This window comes from Eumetopias jubatus, unplaced genomic scaffold, assembly GCF_037043125.1.
Source record: "Eumetopias jubatus isolate StellerSeaLion01/CBP00866 unplaced genomic scaffold, mEumJub1_p1.0 scaffold_2, whole genome shotgun sequence".
Lineage (NCBI taxonomy): Eukaryota > Metazoa > Chordata > Mammalia > Carnivora > Otariidae > Eumetopias > Eumetopias jubatus.
Window position 1 is genome coordinate 45,995,395 of NW_028274808.1, and position 14,921 is coordinate 46,010,315.

At 37.4% G+C, this 14,921-nt stretch overlaps 1 protein-coding gene across 1 annotated transcript in view; it reads left to right on the plus strand.

Moving 5' to 3' along the window:
* ADAM28 (ADAM metallopeptidase domain 28) overlaps positions 1-14,921 on the plus strand; it is a 123,196-nt gene that overhangs the window by 25,067 nt on the left and 83,208 nt on the right. Inside the window, exons 7-9 of the mRNA XM_088021319.1 lie at positions 7,536-7,607; positions 8,537-8,608; positions 13,174-13,343. Coding sequence (XP_087877445.1) covers positions 7,536-7,607; positions 8,537-8,608; positions 13,174-13,343 — 314 coding nt within the window. The remainder of the gene's footprint in view (positions 1-7,535; positions 7,608-8,536; positions 8,609-13,173; positions 13,344-14,921) is intronic.

The following is a 14,921-nucleotide window of genomic DNA, read 5'->3' on the forward strand; positions in this document are numbered from 1 at the left end:
GAGCCGAGGAGTGGGCTCTCAGCTCGGGGTTGCCATAAACCATGATCCACGGCACAGTTGGGCCACTGCTCCTCCAGCAGGGACTCAACAAGCGGCAGATCCAGGGAGATTCCCCTTCTTCCCCTGGGTGGAGCAACTTGATAGTGCACTGCAGGAACCTGCTGGGTTTGGAGACTCCAAACTGGGTCGTGTGCCAGAGATAGAAATGCTCAGTCACAGGCCAGGTGAGCAGGAGGGCGGCCAGAGACTGGGGAGATGGGAGTGATTGACTGCTATTCTCTGGGGCTCACTGAGGAGTGGGGCCCTGAGTTCTTGGCTCTTCTGGGGCAAAGATTGGGAGGCTGCCATTTTTGCTCTCATCCCCCAAAGCTGTGCGGAAAGCTTGCAGGCAACAAAAGCTCCTGAGAGCAAACCCAAGCATATTACTTAGCCCAGCCCCTGGCAAGGGCAGGGCAATTCTGCCCCCTGCAAAGATATTTGTGAGCTGCTGCGACAGGCGCCTCCCCCAGATCAGCAAGAACAGGCAGCCAAGACCAAGTTTACCCATCAATGAGAACGGCAGAACTCCAGTGCTAGGGGAATACTGCACATAGAATTCATGGCTTTTTCCCCATGATTCTTTAGTCTTTCAAAGTTAACTATTTTTTTAACTTTCTTTTTCTTTCTTTTTTTATTTGAATTTTTCTTTTTCCCTTTTTCAACCAACATCTTATTAATCCCTTTTTTAAAAATGTTTTTTATTTTTCATTTTTAAAGTCATATTCTATCCCTTCATAGTAGTTAAACATATCTTTGGTATATATATATATATATATATATATATATATATATATATATATATATACGTTGTTCTCTCTTTAAAATTTTGGGATACAGTTTCTTCTAACACAACTAAATATACCCTCAATCTCTAGTCTCCTGCCTTATCACATTCTCTCCCCCTTTTTTTTAAATCCGCTTCTTTCTGTTTTCAACAAAATTCTTATACTATCAATTCCTATTATAAAATCTTTTATAATTTTCATCTTTACAGTCATATTCTATCCTTTCATCATATTTACCCTTATTTTTCTACATGTATAAGTTTTTCTTTCTTTAAAATTTTGGGAGGCACTTTCTTCGAACAGACCAATATACGCCCAAAATCCAGTGTGTGGCACTGATCGATTCACCAGCCTAATCATATTTGATCATATTCTTTTTTTTATCTTTTCTTTTTCTTTTTCTTTTTTCTTTTTTCTTTCTTCTTTCTTTCCCTTTCTTTCCCCCCGGTTTCAGGTCTCTTCTGATTTGTTTAGTGTACATTTTTCTGGGGTCATTGTTAAACTGTTAGCATTTTGTTCTCTCATTGATCTATTCTCCTCTGGAAAAAAGACAGGACAGAAAAAATCACGTCAGAAAAAGAACAAGAGGCAGTACCGACTACTAGGGATCTAATCAATAGAGACATTAGTAAGATGTTGGAACTAGAGTTCAGAATGATGACTTAAAGATACTAGCTGGGCTTGAAAAAACCATGGAAGATATTAGAGATACCCTTTCTGGGGAAATAAAATAACTAAAATCTAACCAAGTGGAAATCAAAAAGGCTATTAATGAGGTGTAATCAAAAATTGAGGCTCTAACTGCTAGGATAAATGAGGCAGAAGAGAGAATCAGTGATATAGAAGACCAAATGATGGAAAATAAAGAAGCTGAGAAAAAGAGCTCAGATAAACTGAGATAAAGATCCAGAGATAAACAACTACTGGATCATGAAGGCAGAATTCGAAGATAAGTGATACCATAAGACAAAAAAATATTAAAATAATTGGGATCCCAGAAGAAGAAGAAAGAGAGAGAGGGGCAGAAGGTATATTGGAGCAAATTATAGCAGAGAACTTCCCTAATTTGGGGGAGGAAACAGGCATCAAATTCCACGAGGCACAGAGAAACCCCTCAAAATCAATAAAAATATGTGAACACCTTGACATCTAATAGTAAAACTCAAGAGTCTCAGAGACAAAGAGAAAATCCTGAAAGCAGTTCGAGACAAGAGATCTGTAACCTACAATGGTAGAAAGATTACATTGGCAGCAGACCTATCCACAGAGACGTGGCAGGCCAAAAGGACTGGCATGATATATTCAGAGCACTAAATGGGAAAAATATGCAGCCAAGAATACTATATCCAGCTAGGCTGTCATTGAAAATAGAAGGAGAGATAAAAACTTCTGGGACAAACAAAAACTAAAGGAATTTGCAAACACGAAACCGGCCCTACAAGAAATATTGAAAGGGGTCCTCTAAGCAAAGAGAGAGCCTAAAGGTAACATAGACCAGAAAGGAACACAGACAATAGACAGTAACAGTCACCTTACAAGCAAAACAGTGGCACTAAATTCATATCTTTCAATAGTTACCCTGAATGTAAATGGGCTAAATGCCCCAATCAAAAGACACAGGCTATCAGATTGGATTAAAAAACAAGACCCATCAATATGCTGTCTGCAAGAGTCTCATTTTAGACCCAAAGACACCCCAGATTGAAAGTGAGGGGGTGGAAAACCATTTTTCATGCTAATGGAAACCAAAAGAAAGCTGGAGTGGCAATCCTTATATCAGACAACTTAGATTTTAAACCAAAGACTATAATAGATGAGGAAGGACACTATATCCTACTTAAAGGGTCTATCCAACAAGAAGATCTAACAACTGTAAATATCTATGCCCCTAACATGGGAGCAGCCAATTATATAAGCCAATTAATAACAAAACCAAAGAAACACATTGACAACAATACAATAATAGGAGGGGACTTTAACACCCCCCTGACCGAAATGGACAGATCATCTAAGCAAAAGATTAACAAGGAAATAAAGACTTTAAATGACACACTGGACCAAATGGACTTCACAGATCTATTCAGAACATTCCATCCCAAAGTAACAGGATACACATTCTTCTTGAGTGTCCATGGAACATTCTCCTGAATAGATCACATCCTAGGTCACAAATCAGGTCTCAACTGGTACCAAAAGATTGGGATTATTCCCTGCATATTTTCAGACGACAATGCTTTGATAATAGAACTCAATCACAAGAGGAAAGTCAGAAAGAACTCAAATACATGGAGGCTAAAGAGCATCTTACTAAAGAATGAATGGGTCAACCAGGAAATTAAAGAAGAATTAAAAAAATTCATGGAAACAAATGAAAATGAATACACAACTGTTCAAAATCTTTAGGACAGCAAAGGCAGTCCCTAAGACGAAAGTATATAGCAATACAAGCCTTTCTCAAGAAACAAGAAACGTCTCAAATACACAACCTAACCCTACACCTAAAGGAGCTGGAGAAAGAACAGCAAATAAAGCCTAAAACCAGCAGGAGAAGAGAAATAATAAAGACCAGAGCAGAAATCAATGAAATAGAAACCAAAAGAACAGAGGAACAGATCAATAAAACTAGGAGCTTGTTCTTTGAAAGAATTAGTAAGATTGATAAACCCCTGGCCAGACATATCAAAAAGAAAAGAGAAAGGACCCGAATAAATAAAATCATGAATGAAAGAGGAGAGATCACAACCAACACCAAAGAAACATAAACAATTATAAGAACATATTATGAGCAACTATATGCCAGCAAATTAGATAATCTGGAAGAAATGGATGCATTACTTGAGATGTATAAACTACCAAAACTGGACCAGGATGAAATGGAAAACCTGAACAGACTTAGAACCACTAAAGAAATTGAAGCAGTAATCAAAATCTCCCAACTAACAAAAGCCCAGGGACCAATGCCTTCCCAGGGGAATTCTACCAAACATTTAAAGAAGAATTAATACCTATTCTTCTGAAACTGTTCTAAAAAATAGAAATGGAAGGAAAACTTCCAAACTCGTTTTATGAGGCCACCATTACCTTGATCCCAAAACCAGACAAGGCCCCATTCAAAAGGAAAATTGCTGACCAATATCCTTGATGAACATGGATGCACATATTCTCACCAAAATACTAGCCAGTAGGATCCAACAGTACATTAAAAGGATTCTTCACCATGACCAAGTGGGAGTTATCCCTGGGTTGCAAGTTTGGTTCAACATCTGCAAATCAATCAATGTGATGCAATACATTAATAAAAGAAAGAACAAGAAACATATGATCCTCTCCATAGATGCAGAAAAAGCATTTGACCCAGTACAGCATCCTTTCTTGATCAAAACTCTTCAGAGTATAGGCATAGAGGGTACATACCTCAATATCATAAAAGCCATCTATGAAAAGCCCACAGCGAATATCATTCTCAAAGGGGAAAAACTGAGAGCTTTCCCCTTAAGGTCAGGAACACATAAAGGATGTCCACTATCACCACTGCTATTAAACATAGTATTAGAAGTCCTAGCCACAGCAATCAGACAACAAAAAGAAATCAAAGGCATCCAAATCAGCAAAGAAGAAGTCAAACTCTCCTCTTTGCAGATGATATGATACTTTATGTGGAAAACCCAAAAGACTCCACCCCAAAACTGCTAGAACTCATAGACGAATTCAGTCAAGAGGCAAGATATAAAATCAATGCACAGAAATCAATGGCATTCCTATACACCAACAACAAGACAGAAGAAAGAGAAATGAAGGAGTCGATCCCATTTACAATTGCACCCAAAACCATAAGATACCTAGGAATAAATCTAACGAAAGAGGCAAAAGATCTGTACTCAGAAAACTATAAAATACTCATGAAAGAAATGGAGGAAGACACAAAGAAATGGAAAAGCATTCCATGCTCATGGATTGGAAGAAGAAATATTGTGAAGATGTCAATGCTACCTAGAGCAATCTACACATTCAAAGCAATCCTTATCAAAATACCATCCACCTTTTTCAAAGAAATGGAACAAATAATCCTAAAATTTGTATGGAATGAGAAAAGACCCCGAATAGCCAGAGGAATGTTGAAAAAGAAAAGTAAACCTGGTGACATCACAATTCCAGACTTCCAGCTCTATTACAAAGCTGTCATCATCAAGACAGTATGGTACTGGCACAAAAACAGACACATAGATCAATGGAACAGAATGGGGAGCCCAGAAATGGACCCTCAACTCTATGGTCAACTCATTTTGAAAAAGTAGGGAAGAATGTCCAATGGCAAAAAGACAGTCTCTTCAACAAATGGTGTTGGGAAAATTGGACAGCCACCTGCAGAAGAATGAAACTGGACCATTTCCTTACACTACACACAAAAATAGACTCCAAATGGTTGAAAGACCTAAATGTGAGACAGGACTCCATCAAAATCCTAGAGGAGAACACAGGCAGCAACCTCTTCGACCTCAGCCGCAGCAACTTCTTCCTAGAAACATCGCCAAAGGCAAGGGAAGCAAGGGCAAAAATGAACTATTGGGACTTCATCAAGATAAGAAGCTTTTGCACAGCAAAAGAAACAGTCCACAAAACCAAAAGACAACCGACAGAATGGGAGAAGATATTTGCAAATGACATATCAGATAAAGGGCTAGTATCCAAAATCTATAAAGAATTTATCAAACTCAACACCCAAGGAGCAAATGATCCAATCAAGAAATGGGCAGAAGACATGAACAGACATTTTTCCAAAAAAGACATCCCTATGGTCAACAGACTCATGAAAAAGTGCTCAACATCGCTTGGCATCAGGGAAATCCAAATCAAAACCTCAATGTGATGCCACCTCATGTCAGTCAGAATGGCTAAAATTAACAAGTCAGGAAATGACAGATGTTGGCTGAGATGTGGAGAAAGGGGAACCCTCCTACACTGTTGGTGGGAATGGAAGCTGGTGCAGCCACTCTGTAAAACAGTATGGAGGTTCCTCAAAAATTTGAAAATAGATCTACCATACGACCTAGCCTTTGCACTACTGGGTATTTACCCCAAAGATAACAAATGTAGGAATCTGAAGGGGTACGTGCACCCCAATGTCCACAATAGCCAAACTGTGGAAAGAGCCAAGATGTCCATGGACAGATGAATGGATAAAGAAGAAGTCGTATTTATATACAATGGAATATTATGCAGCCATGAAAAGGAATGAAATCTTGCCATTTGCAACGACTTGGATGGAACTGAAGGGTATTATGCTGAGCAAAATTAGTCAATCAGAGAAAGACATGTGTCATATGACCTCACTGATATGAGGAATTCTTAATCTCAGGATACAAAGTGAGTGTTTCTGGAGTGGTGGGGGGTGGGAGGGATGGGGTGGCTGGGTGATAGACACTGGGGAGGGTATGTGCTATGGTGAGCGCTGTGAATTGTGTAAGACTGATGAATCACAGACCTGTACCTCTGAAACAAATAATACATTATGTGCTAAAAAAAAAAAAAGAAGAAGAAAATAGCAGGAAGGGAAAAATGAAGCGGGGGAAATCAGAGAGGTAGATGAACCATGAGATACTAGGGACCTTGAGAAATAAACTGAGGGTTCTAGAGGGGAGGGGTTTGGGTGAATGGGTTAGCCTGGTGATGGGTATTAAAGAGGGCATGTACTGAATGGAGCACTGGGTGTTATACGCAAACAATGAATCATGGAACACTACATCAAAATCTAATGATGTAATGTATAGTGACTAATCATACATTACATAATAAGAAAAAAAAAAGGACAACCACCTCTGGGGCCCCTGGGTGGCTCACTCTGTTAAGCATCGGACTCTTAGTTTTGGCTGAGGTTATGATCTCAGGTTCATGTGTTCAAGCCCTGAGTTGGGCTCCATGCTCAGCATGGAGTCTGCTTGAGATTCTCTCTCTCCCTCTCTTTCTGACTGCCCCCACCACCACTCGTGCTCCCTTTCTCTTTCTCTCAAATAAATAAATAAAATGTTAAAAAAATACAAGTACTTCCAGAAATATAATAAACTTTGATAGTTTATTATTTAGTATGAATAATGTATCTGCTACTTTTCAATGGAACAAAGCACTATGAAATGTGTCTTTTGTTGTTGTTTGGTTTGGTTTGGTGGAATAAAAGGAAGCTTGGAATGTGGGAAAGAGATCCACCTCTGCCTGAGGAAAAGAGAGCCATGGTGAAGAGAGATAGGTGCCATGGGGGCTCTGGGCTTTGCACTGTTGCTAAGGAAGGGGGTGCTCACTGACAGAAGGATAAAAGGCTACTTATAGCCACCACCACCACCTCCAGCAACAACAACAACAAGAAAACACTAGGAGGATGATGAAGTCAGAGTTTCTCCATTTCAGGGCAGGATAGTGGAGAAAGCCCATTGTTCAAAAAATGTGAAAACTTTGGTTTTAGTTCCAGCACATGTGCAATCATTTAAATTCTGTCAAAATGGAGTCAGACTAGAATTTCACTCATGTCCCTTCTAGCTCTGATATTCTGAACCTCATCTATAGATAATTTTGCTTGGTTAGAGTTAAAATGGTAATGTTGTTTTCCCTTATTGCCAGATATCAACCAATCTTTTCTAAAATTACACATTTCAAATAAAAGAATGACTCTTGAGGAGAATGATGTTGTTTCAGTAATTTTCTTTTTTATATTTATTACAGAAATCCAAACACCAGAAGGGTCTGGAACATAAGAAATACATAGAATATTATTTGGTGCTGGATAATGGTGAGGTAATTATAACAAATAAATGTGTCTTTTAAAATCCCCTTCTACATGAATTTATTTTGGGAAATATAAAACATATGGATCAGTTTTGAAAAATCATGAATCTGAGCTATTCCTTTTTATGAATTGTTCTGATCCTAGGAAATTTGACATATAATTAGACTGATATGATTTTTCCTTCTCAGGAATGTGCACCTGATATGATATGCATAAAGTGAATTTTTTGCATTTTATCCTCTATTATTGTATCCAAACTTAGTTTCCAATTAAATTCCTTTGTCCTTTTTCTTTCATTAAGCAGTTAAATCACTGGTAAGTTAGAATTTATCCTCATCAGAGAGTGGTAAATGTACAAGACTGATGAATGGAATTTTCTGAAAAAAGCATTTTTTGGTAATATTCATTGTTTATATTATTTACAAGAATGCATTTTCAAATATTGGAAAACTAAGGTTCACATGTGTGATCTCAAAAGGGAAAGCTTTGCACTATGATAATATGATAAGTTAATTTCTTCAGGCCCTAAAGCTTGACCTCTCATTATACTACATTCATTTATCATTTATCATTCATATATATGAATAAGCTACTCCTTGCACCAGTTCTGCACAACTTGTGAAACCATGGCATTTAAATGAGAATATATTTGGAGTAATTCCTTAGAACTTTACACTGAGCTACTACTTTAGGGGTAAAACATCATCTCTACTCCAAAAGTACTTCAATTTAGCTAAAGAAATAAGGGAGCATTTTGCTTCTATCTTTTAACTGTTAACTTTTATAACTGATTATTAATTATAACCACTGATAAGCAAAATAAACTGAAGTTACCTTTTTATTTTTTTTACCTTCCAATTATATTCATTTCTGTCAGTACCCATATTTTGTCATGGTTGGTTTTTGTTTGTGTGTTTTGTTTTGTTTTTTTTTCCAGTTTAAAAAGTACAATCAAGATCCAGAGGAAATAAGAAAGAGGGTGTTTGAAATGGCCAATTATGTCAACATGGTATGGTATACTTCAAGTGCAATTTTAACAATTTGTGAGGCAGTGTCATTGGGTGTATCTATGAATGCTCATGAAGCAAGGAAAGAGAGACAATACTCCTAAGATTAATACTGCTGATTGGTTCTTGAAATTTTGCTACTTAATTGAATATTAATATTACATGATAGAGATGTTTCTTACCTACTTGCCACACAACTCTCAGGCTGATGAAGGTATAAGAAATGGTTTTGTTTGAATTGGTTGTTTTGTTTTGTTTTTCTAAAGCCTGGGGAGATAGCACTGACCAGCAAATCCCAACAGAAAGCCCATCTATGGGAGAACATGGGAAAACAAACAAAATCAGCCAAACTCTGGCACAGTACTATCTTTCAATACATCATTTCATTGAATCTTCAAAACAGCTCTGTGATATTCCTAGACCTAATTTATAGCTAAAGAATTAAATTCTGGGAAGCAAAGTAACTTGCCTAAAATCACAGTCAGGAAATGGTAGAGATAAGATTTGAACTTGGATTGGTTGGATTTCAAAGTCCATTTCAATTGGAACGATGTTGATTTCAAAATCCATTTCAATTGGAAAAATTAGATGATTTTGTCATCTAATTAACAAAATCTTTTAAAAATGATTTCTGTATCCCTTCTATTTAAATCTAATTGTTAGTGTCTTGTTAGTTGAACATACAGTTAGTCTGCCTACTTACATGAGTGAGTCACTTTGTGGTAGCCTGCAAGTCCTCTAAGGATAGAGAGAAAATGAAGGTGGATTTAATGACCAATATCATCCCTATCTCATCTTCTCACCACAAAGATCATTCTGACTCCTCTTAAAGAACCCCAAGAACTGGCCATATTTATTGAACATCTTTGTGACAGGAACTTTTCTAGGTGACAGAAATAAAGTGAGGAACAAAACTGACAAATATCCCTTCAAGGAGTTTACATTCTTGTTCAAGATGAACATAAACACACCAAATAAAGAGAATATAGGATGGTGATTATAAGTGGCCTAAAAAAATAAAGCAGCTTAAAAATAAAGAGATAGGTTCATCTTGGGTGCTGTGTTAAATAAGAAAGCTCAAGTCCAAAGTGTCCAAGTTGACATTTGAGTTAAGGAAAGGAACGGAGATAAGAGTCTGACTCTAGGGGAGGTTGTGCAAGGCAGAGTGAGGTTCTGAGGACAGAACCTAGATTGTCATATTTGAGGAACAGTGGGAAGGCCATTGTGGATGGCATGCAGTAAGCCGGGGCAAGGGTGGGAGCAAATGACATCTGACAGGTAGCAGTGGTCGGAATCTGCAGCTCCTGGTAGGCCTGTGTAAGGACTTTGTTATTCTTCACAAGCAAGGAAGACATTGGAGAGCCTGAGCTGAGGTGTAACATGTTCAGATGTGTATTCTTAAAACGTTATCTTGGCCATTATATTGGAAATAAACTGAAGGAAAGCAATTGGCAGAAGGTAGGGGAATTATTCCCTAACTCAGGGCAAGAAATGATGGTGGCTTGAGAAAAAGCAGTGGTATTGGATCTAATGAGAATAGCTGATCTCTGGATAGAGTACACAGGGTAGATGAGGTAGGTGAGAGATAAGTATAAGAAAAGGAAGAGAGTCAAGTGACATCAAGGATTTGAACCTGAGCAACTTTAAGGATGGGTAACATGGTGGGGGATAGTGACTCAGAGGAAAGATGAGGATTTCCATTTGGAACACATTTGCTTTGAGGTATCTTTTTGTATAAAGATTTCCAGGTGCACATCATTATGTTGTATACCTAAAACTAATATAATGTTATATGTCAATTATATCTCAACAAAAATATTATTGTTCTTAGTGGGGGTGGCAATGGCAGTGGATTGCTAATTTTTATTAAAAGTGTTCTATGACTATAATTTTTTCAAATGTGTACATGTTTCATTTATACATCTATATATTTTTATATTTAAGAAATGAAAAATTAGAGACTTTACATTTCAAAAATCAGAGAAATAATACTAGGAAATTTCCCTGAGATGAGGGGTAGACATGTCCATATTGACAATGCCCTCCACATGTCCAGCACCTAGTAACATGTGTCAGATTATATCATTGTGAACTTTTGGATCATTAAAGATTAAAGAGAAGATTCATGGATGCAAAAAAAAAAAAAAGATTTCCAGGTGAAAATGCTAGATATACAAGATTGCTTGGAGTTCAGGGGTTAGGTCTGGGTAGAGATATAAATCCATGTCTTTAACACATACAGATGGCATATGACATGGATCAGCAAACTGTAGCTTGTGGGACAGATTTGGCCTGCTGCCTTTTTAAAAGTAGTTTTAATGAAACATAGCTACACCCAAGAGTGCCACTGGTGGTGAGTAGTTACCACAGAGACCACGCAGCCTCAAAGTCTGAAGCATTTTCTGTGGACCTTTACAGAATAAGCTTACCAATCCTGGTATAAGAGAACCAAAGGAGTGGGCATAGATAAGTAGAAAAAAGACTGAGAACAGGTCCTTGAAGTTCTTCTTTGAGGAGAAATCAAAGTGCAGGAGAAAATGACAGAGACCAATAAAGAGTAGACAATGAGCTTTGAGAAAAATCAGGGGATATTGTTGTTCTGGAAGCTACTTGAAACAAAAATCTATCAAAGGAAGAAATGATCAATGATGTTAGATGCTTCTGAGGACTGAGGATTGGCCATTGGATTTAACAAAGTAGAAGTTATTAGTCACCTGATGCATGATGCAAGTTTCTGTAGAGTGTAAGAGTACAAGCATGATTAGAGTGAGTCCAGTGAGAATAGGAAGTAGAATTAGAGACAACAGATACAGAAAATTCTCTTCAGAAGTTTTGCTATAAATGGAAGCAGAGAAATGGAAATAAGTGAAAGGGAGAGGGGTCATAAAAATTGTCCCCCAACCATGATGGGTCATCCTTTTTATGCTGATGGGAATGATTCTGTGGAAGGCTAAGCATAGAATTGCAAGGACGATGGAAGAATTGCCAGAATAATCTCCTTGACCTGGGAAGAGGTCGGAAATCTAGTGCATGAGTGGAGAAGTTGGCCTTAGGCATACAGCATTCATTCATATAGTAAAGAAGGGGAGGTATATGTTGTTTGAAGTAAGCCAGTAGGCAGACAGTGGTGGGAGCTTGTGGATATTCTCTTCTGGTTGCTTCTATACTCTGAGTGAGTTTGGAAGCAGGGGCATCTGCTCAAAGTGAGGTTTTAATAGAAAGTGTCACAATTTCTAAAAGAGAAGAGTGAGCATGGAAAAAATGTGCAGAAGCCTCTGGGAGTAAATGGATTTTGGAAATGCAGCAGGTTTGCTGAGACTGGTAAAGACCACTTGAGGTTAGTAGTCATGGCTTCCAAGTGAAACCAGTCAGCATAGTGTGCTCTCTCCTTTGTTCTGGGGCATGGTGCATGAGAGTCATAGGGAGGAATTGTTTTAACCAGGATTGAAGTTTAGTCAGGTGGGTCAAATAAAGAAAGAACGGAAGAGGGAAGTTGAGGGAATCATCAAGGGGAGGGTTTTAATCTAGTTAGATTCTGACTTCTTTTGATGATAATTGCATTCCTCAATGCTTTTATTGTTTTCCAAACTACTTAAACAGTTCCTTCAGGTTTCTCAGCAAGAAGTTGCCCCATGAGAAAACCTGTCACTGTGCAGGTTTTTTCCCAGCGTTATTGCGATATAATTGGCATATAACATTGTGTGAATTTAAGGGGTCCAGTGTGTTGATTTGATATACTTACTTGCAAAATGATTTCTGCCATGTTAGCTAACACCTCCATTGCATCACATAGTTGCTGTTGCTTTTTTGTGGTGAGAACATTTAAAAATTATTCTCACCAATCTTAAAGTAATTAAGACAGTATTTTTACTGTCACTACCAAGCTATATATTAGATCCCCAGAACTCATTCATTTAATAACTGGAAGTTTATCTGACCAACACTGTGCAGTTTTGTGAACTATAGCAGCAATTTAAACTTTTGTTTTTAGAGTAAACATACTCTCTTATAAGATTAATTCATTATTTCTAAAGATTATCCTATGTGCATTATAGATTATTTGGTTCAGTCCAGTTTTAAGAATTAGAGGACCACTTACTTTATTGTGACTCACAGATGCAGGACTTTTTCATATAGCATGTTCCTTTCCCAGTGTCCAAACCAGTACTGGATCAACCTTGCTAATTCTGAAATGTTATTACTCTGAGAACATTGCAAAGCATTTGAATAAATACACTTAAGTTGAAGTCATAGTAATGAACTACTAACAGAAAATTATAATGTTTCTTGAGGTTGCAAGCAAGAGAAGTTTGTTTCAATAGGAACTTTTCTCCAAAAAAAAAAAAAGGAGTTTTCACAGTGAATTATCTAAGGGTGTCTGCCTTGCCTAAACAGGGATGCTAGCTAGCATCTGTGAAAAGAGGTAGTAACTTCCATTTCACAAGTATGTTTGGAAAGTTTTTACAGTGCTGCTATTAATAAGTTCAAAAATCTACAGTACATTGAAAATATTGAAAGATAATATCACCATTATGTAGTTCCTTTGACATGTATTCTCTTTGGACAGCTTTACAAAAAGCTCAATACTCATGTGGCCTTAGTTGGTGTGGAAATCTGGAATGATGAGGATAAAATAAAGATAACCCCAAATGCAAGCTTCACCTTGGAAAATTTTTCTAAATGGAGGGGAAGTGTCCTCCTCCGAAGAAAACATCATGATATCGCTCAGTTAATCACGTATGTATAAATTTTCCCTTTGTATGTTAAATGGTATTTAGCATAGAAACTTTCCAAAGCCTTGGCAAGGCAAGTGGTATCTCAGGGGATAGGGTAAGAGGAAGTGGCTTATGCAATGGGGTTGAAAATTTAAAAAAGTACTCATTTGAATATCATGGTGAATATGCTCTTACCTTTGTTACAAGTATTTCTTTTTCTTTCATTTTTAAAGAAAAGCTAACAGTTTAACAATGATTCATCAGAATTTTGTCTGTTTTGATTAGGTATACAGAAAGGAAAGATGGGTTTAGAAAATGGCAAGAGAAATTTCGATTCAATGTTTTAAAAGACCTGATTAGCTTTAAGCACTAGTCAGGACAAACTTCTAGGATTGAAAGAAAATTGCATATTATATTCTAATCCCAAACCTCTACCATCCTGCTGAAATGACTAATTAAAAAAAAAAACAGGAAGTAAATCTGGTGACTATAAATTAGATAAGACTGCTGAGCATGTGCCTCAAAAGAAATCAAGAAAATTCTGCTGGATAGTTTGCAGCTGGAATCAGATAGAAGGAAGCAGCAAGAAGTGACTTCAAATTATTCAAGTTTTACTTCCTAAGAAAACAGGAGTTATAGGAAATAAGAATTAATTAATATTCTGTGTAGTTATCTACCACACATAACATATCAGCCCACAACTTCCTGACTTAAAGTAAATCTTCTTAAGTGTCTGGTTCCTTGCCTGGTATGGCTGGAGCATGGGTGCTGGGTTGGTCATCTCTGCATAAACAGCTTTCATGTGGCTAACTAGGACTGCCTCCAGCATGGCAGTCTCAGGGTTCTGGAGATCTTGCAAGGTGACTAGTTTTCCCCCAGAAGAAGCATTCTAAGAGGACCAAAAGAAAGCTTCAAGACTTCCATGACTGAAGCTTAGAAATTGCTCAGTGTCTACTAGGTATTTATCCAAAGGATACAAAAATAATGATTCAGTGGGGCACCTGTACCCCAGTGTTTATAGCAGCAGTGTCCACAATAGCCAAAATATGGAAAGAGCCCAGATGTCCATTGACAGATGAATGGATAAAGAAGATGTGATATATATATATACACACACACACACACACACAATGGAATATTACTCAGCCATCGAAAAGAAAGAAATCTTGCCTTTTGCAACTATGTGGATGGAACTAAAGTGTATTATGCTAAGTGAAATAAGTCAGTCGAGAAAGACAAATACCATATGATTTCACTCATATGTGGAGTTTAAGAAACAAAATAGATGAACATAGGGGAAGGGAAACAGAAGTAAAATAAGATGAAAACAGAGAGGGAGGCAAACCATAAGAGACTATAGGGAACAAACTTAGGGTTGCTGGAGGGGAGGTAGATGGGGGGATGGGACAATTGGGTGATGGGCATTAAAGAGGGCACAAAACGGCAATCCAATATCAAGAGCAGATTTCCTGACTAGACTAGAATAAACAAGATAAAAGTACTAAAAAGATATGATGGAAGGAAATAACTGTCCTTTCACTTGTAAACTGAAAGTCATAGCCTTTAACTTACAAATTAACAAAAGGTATATATCTATACC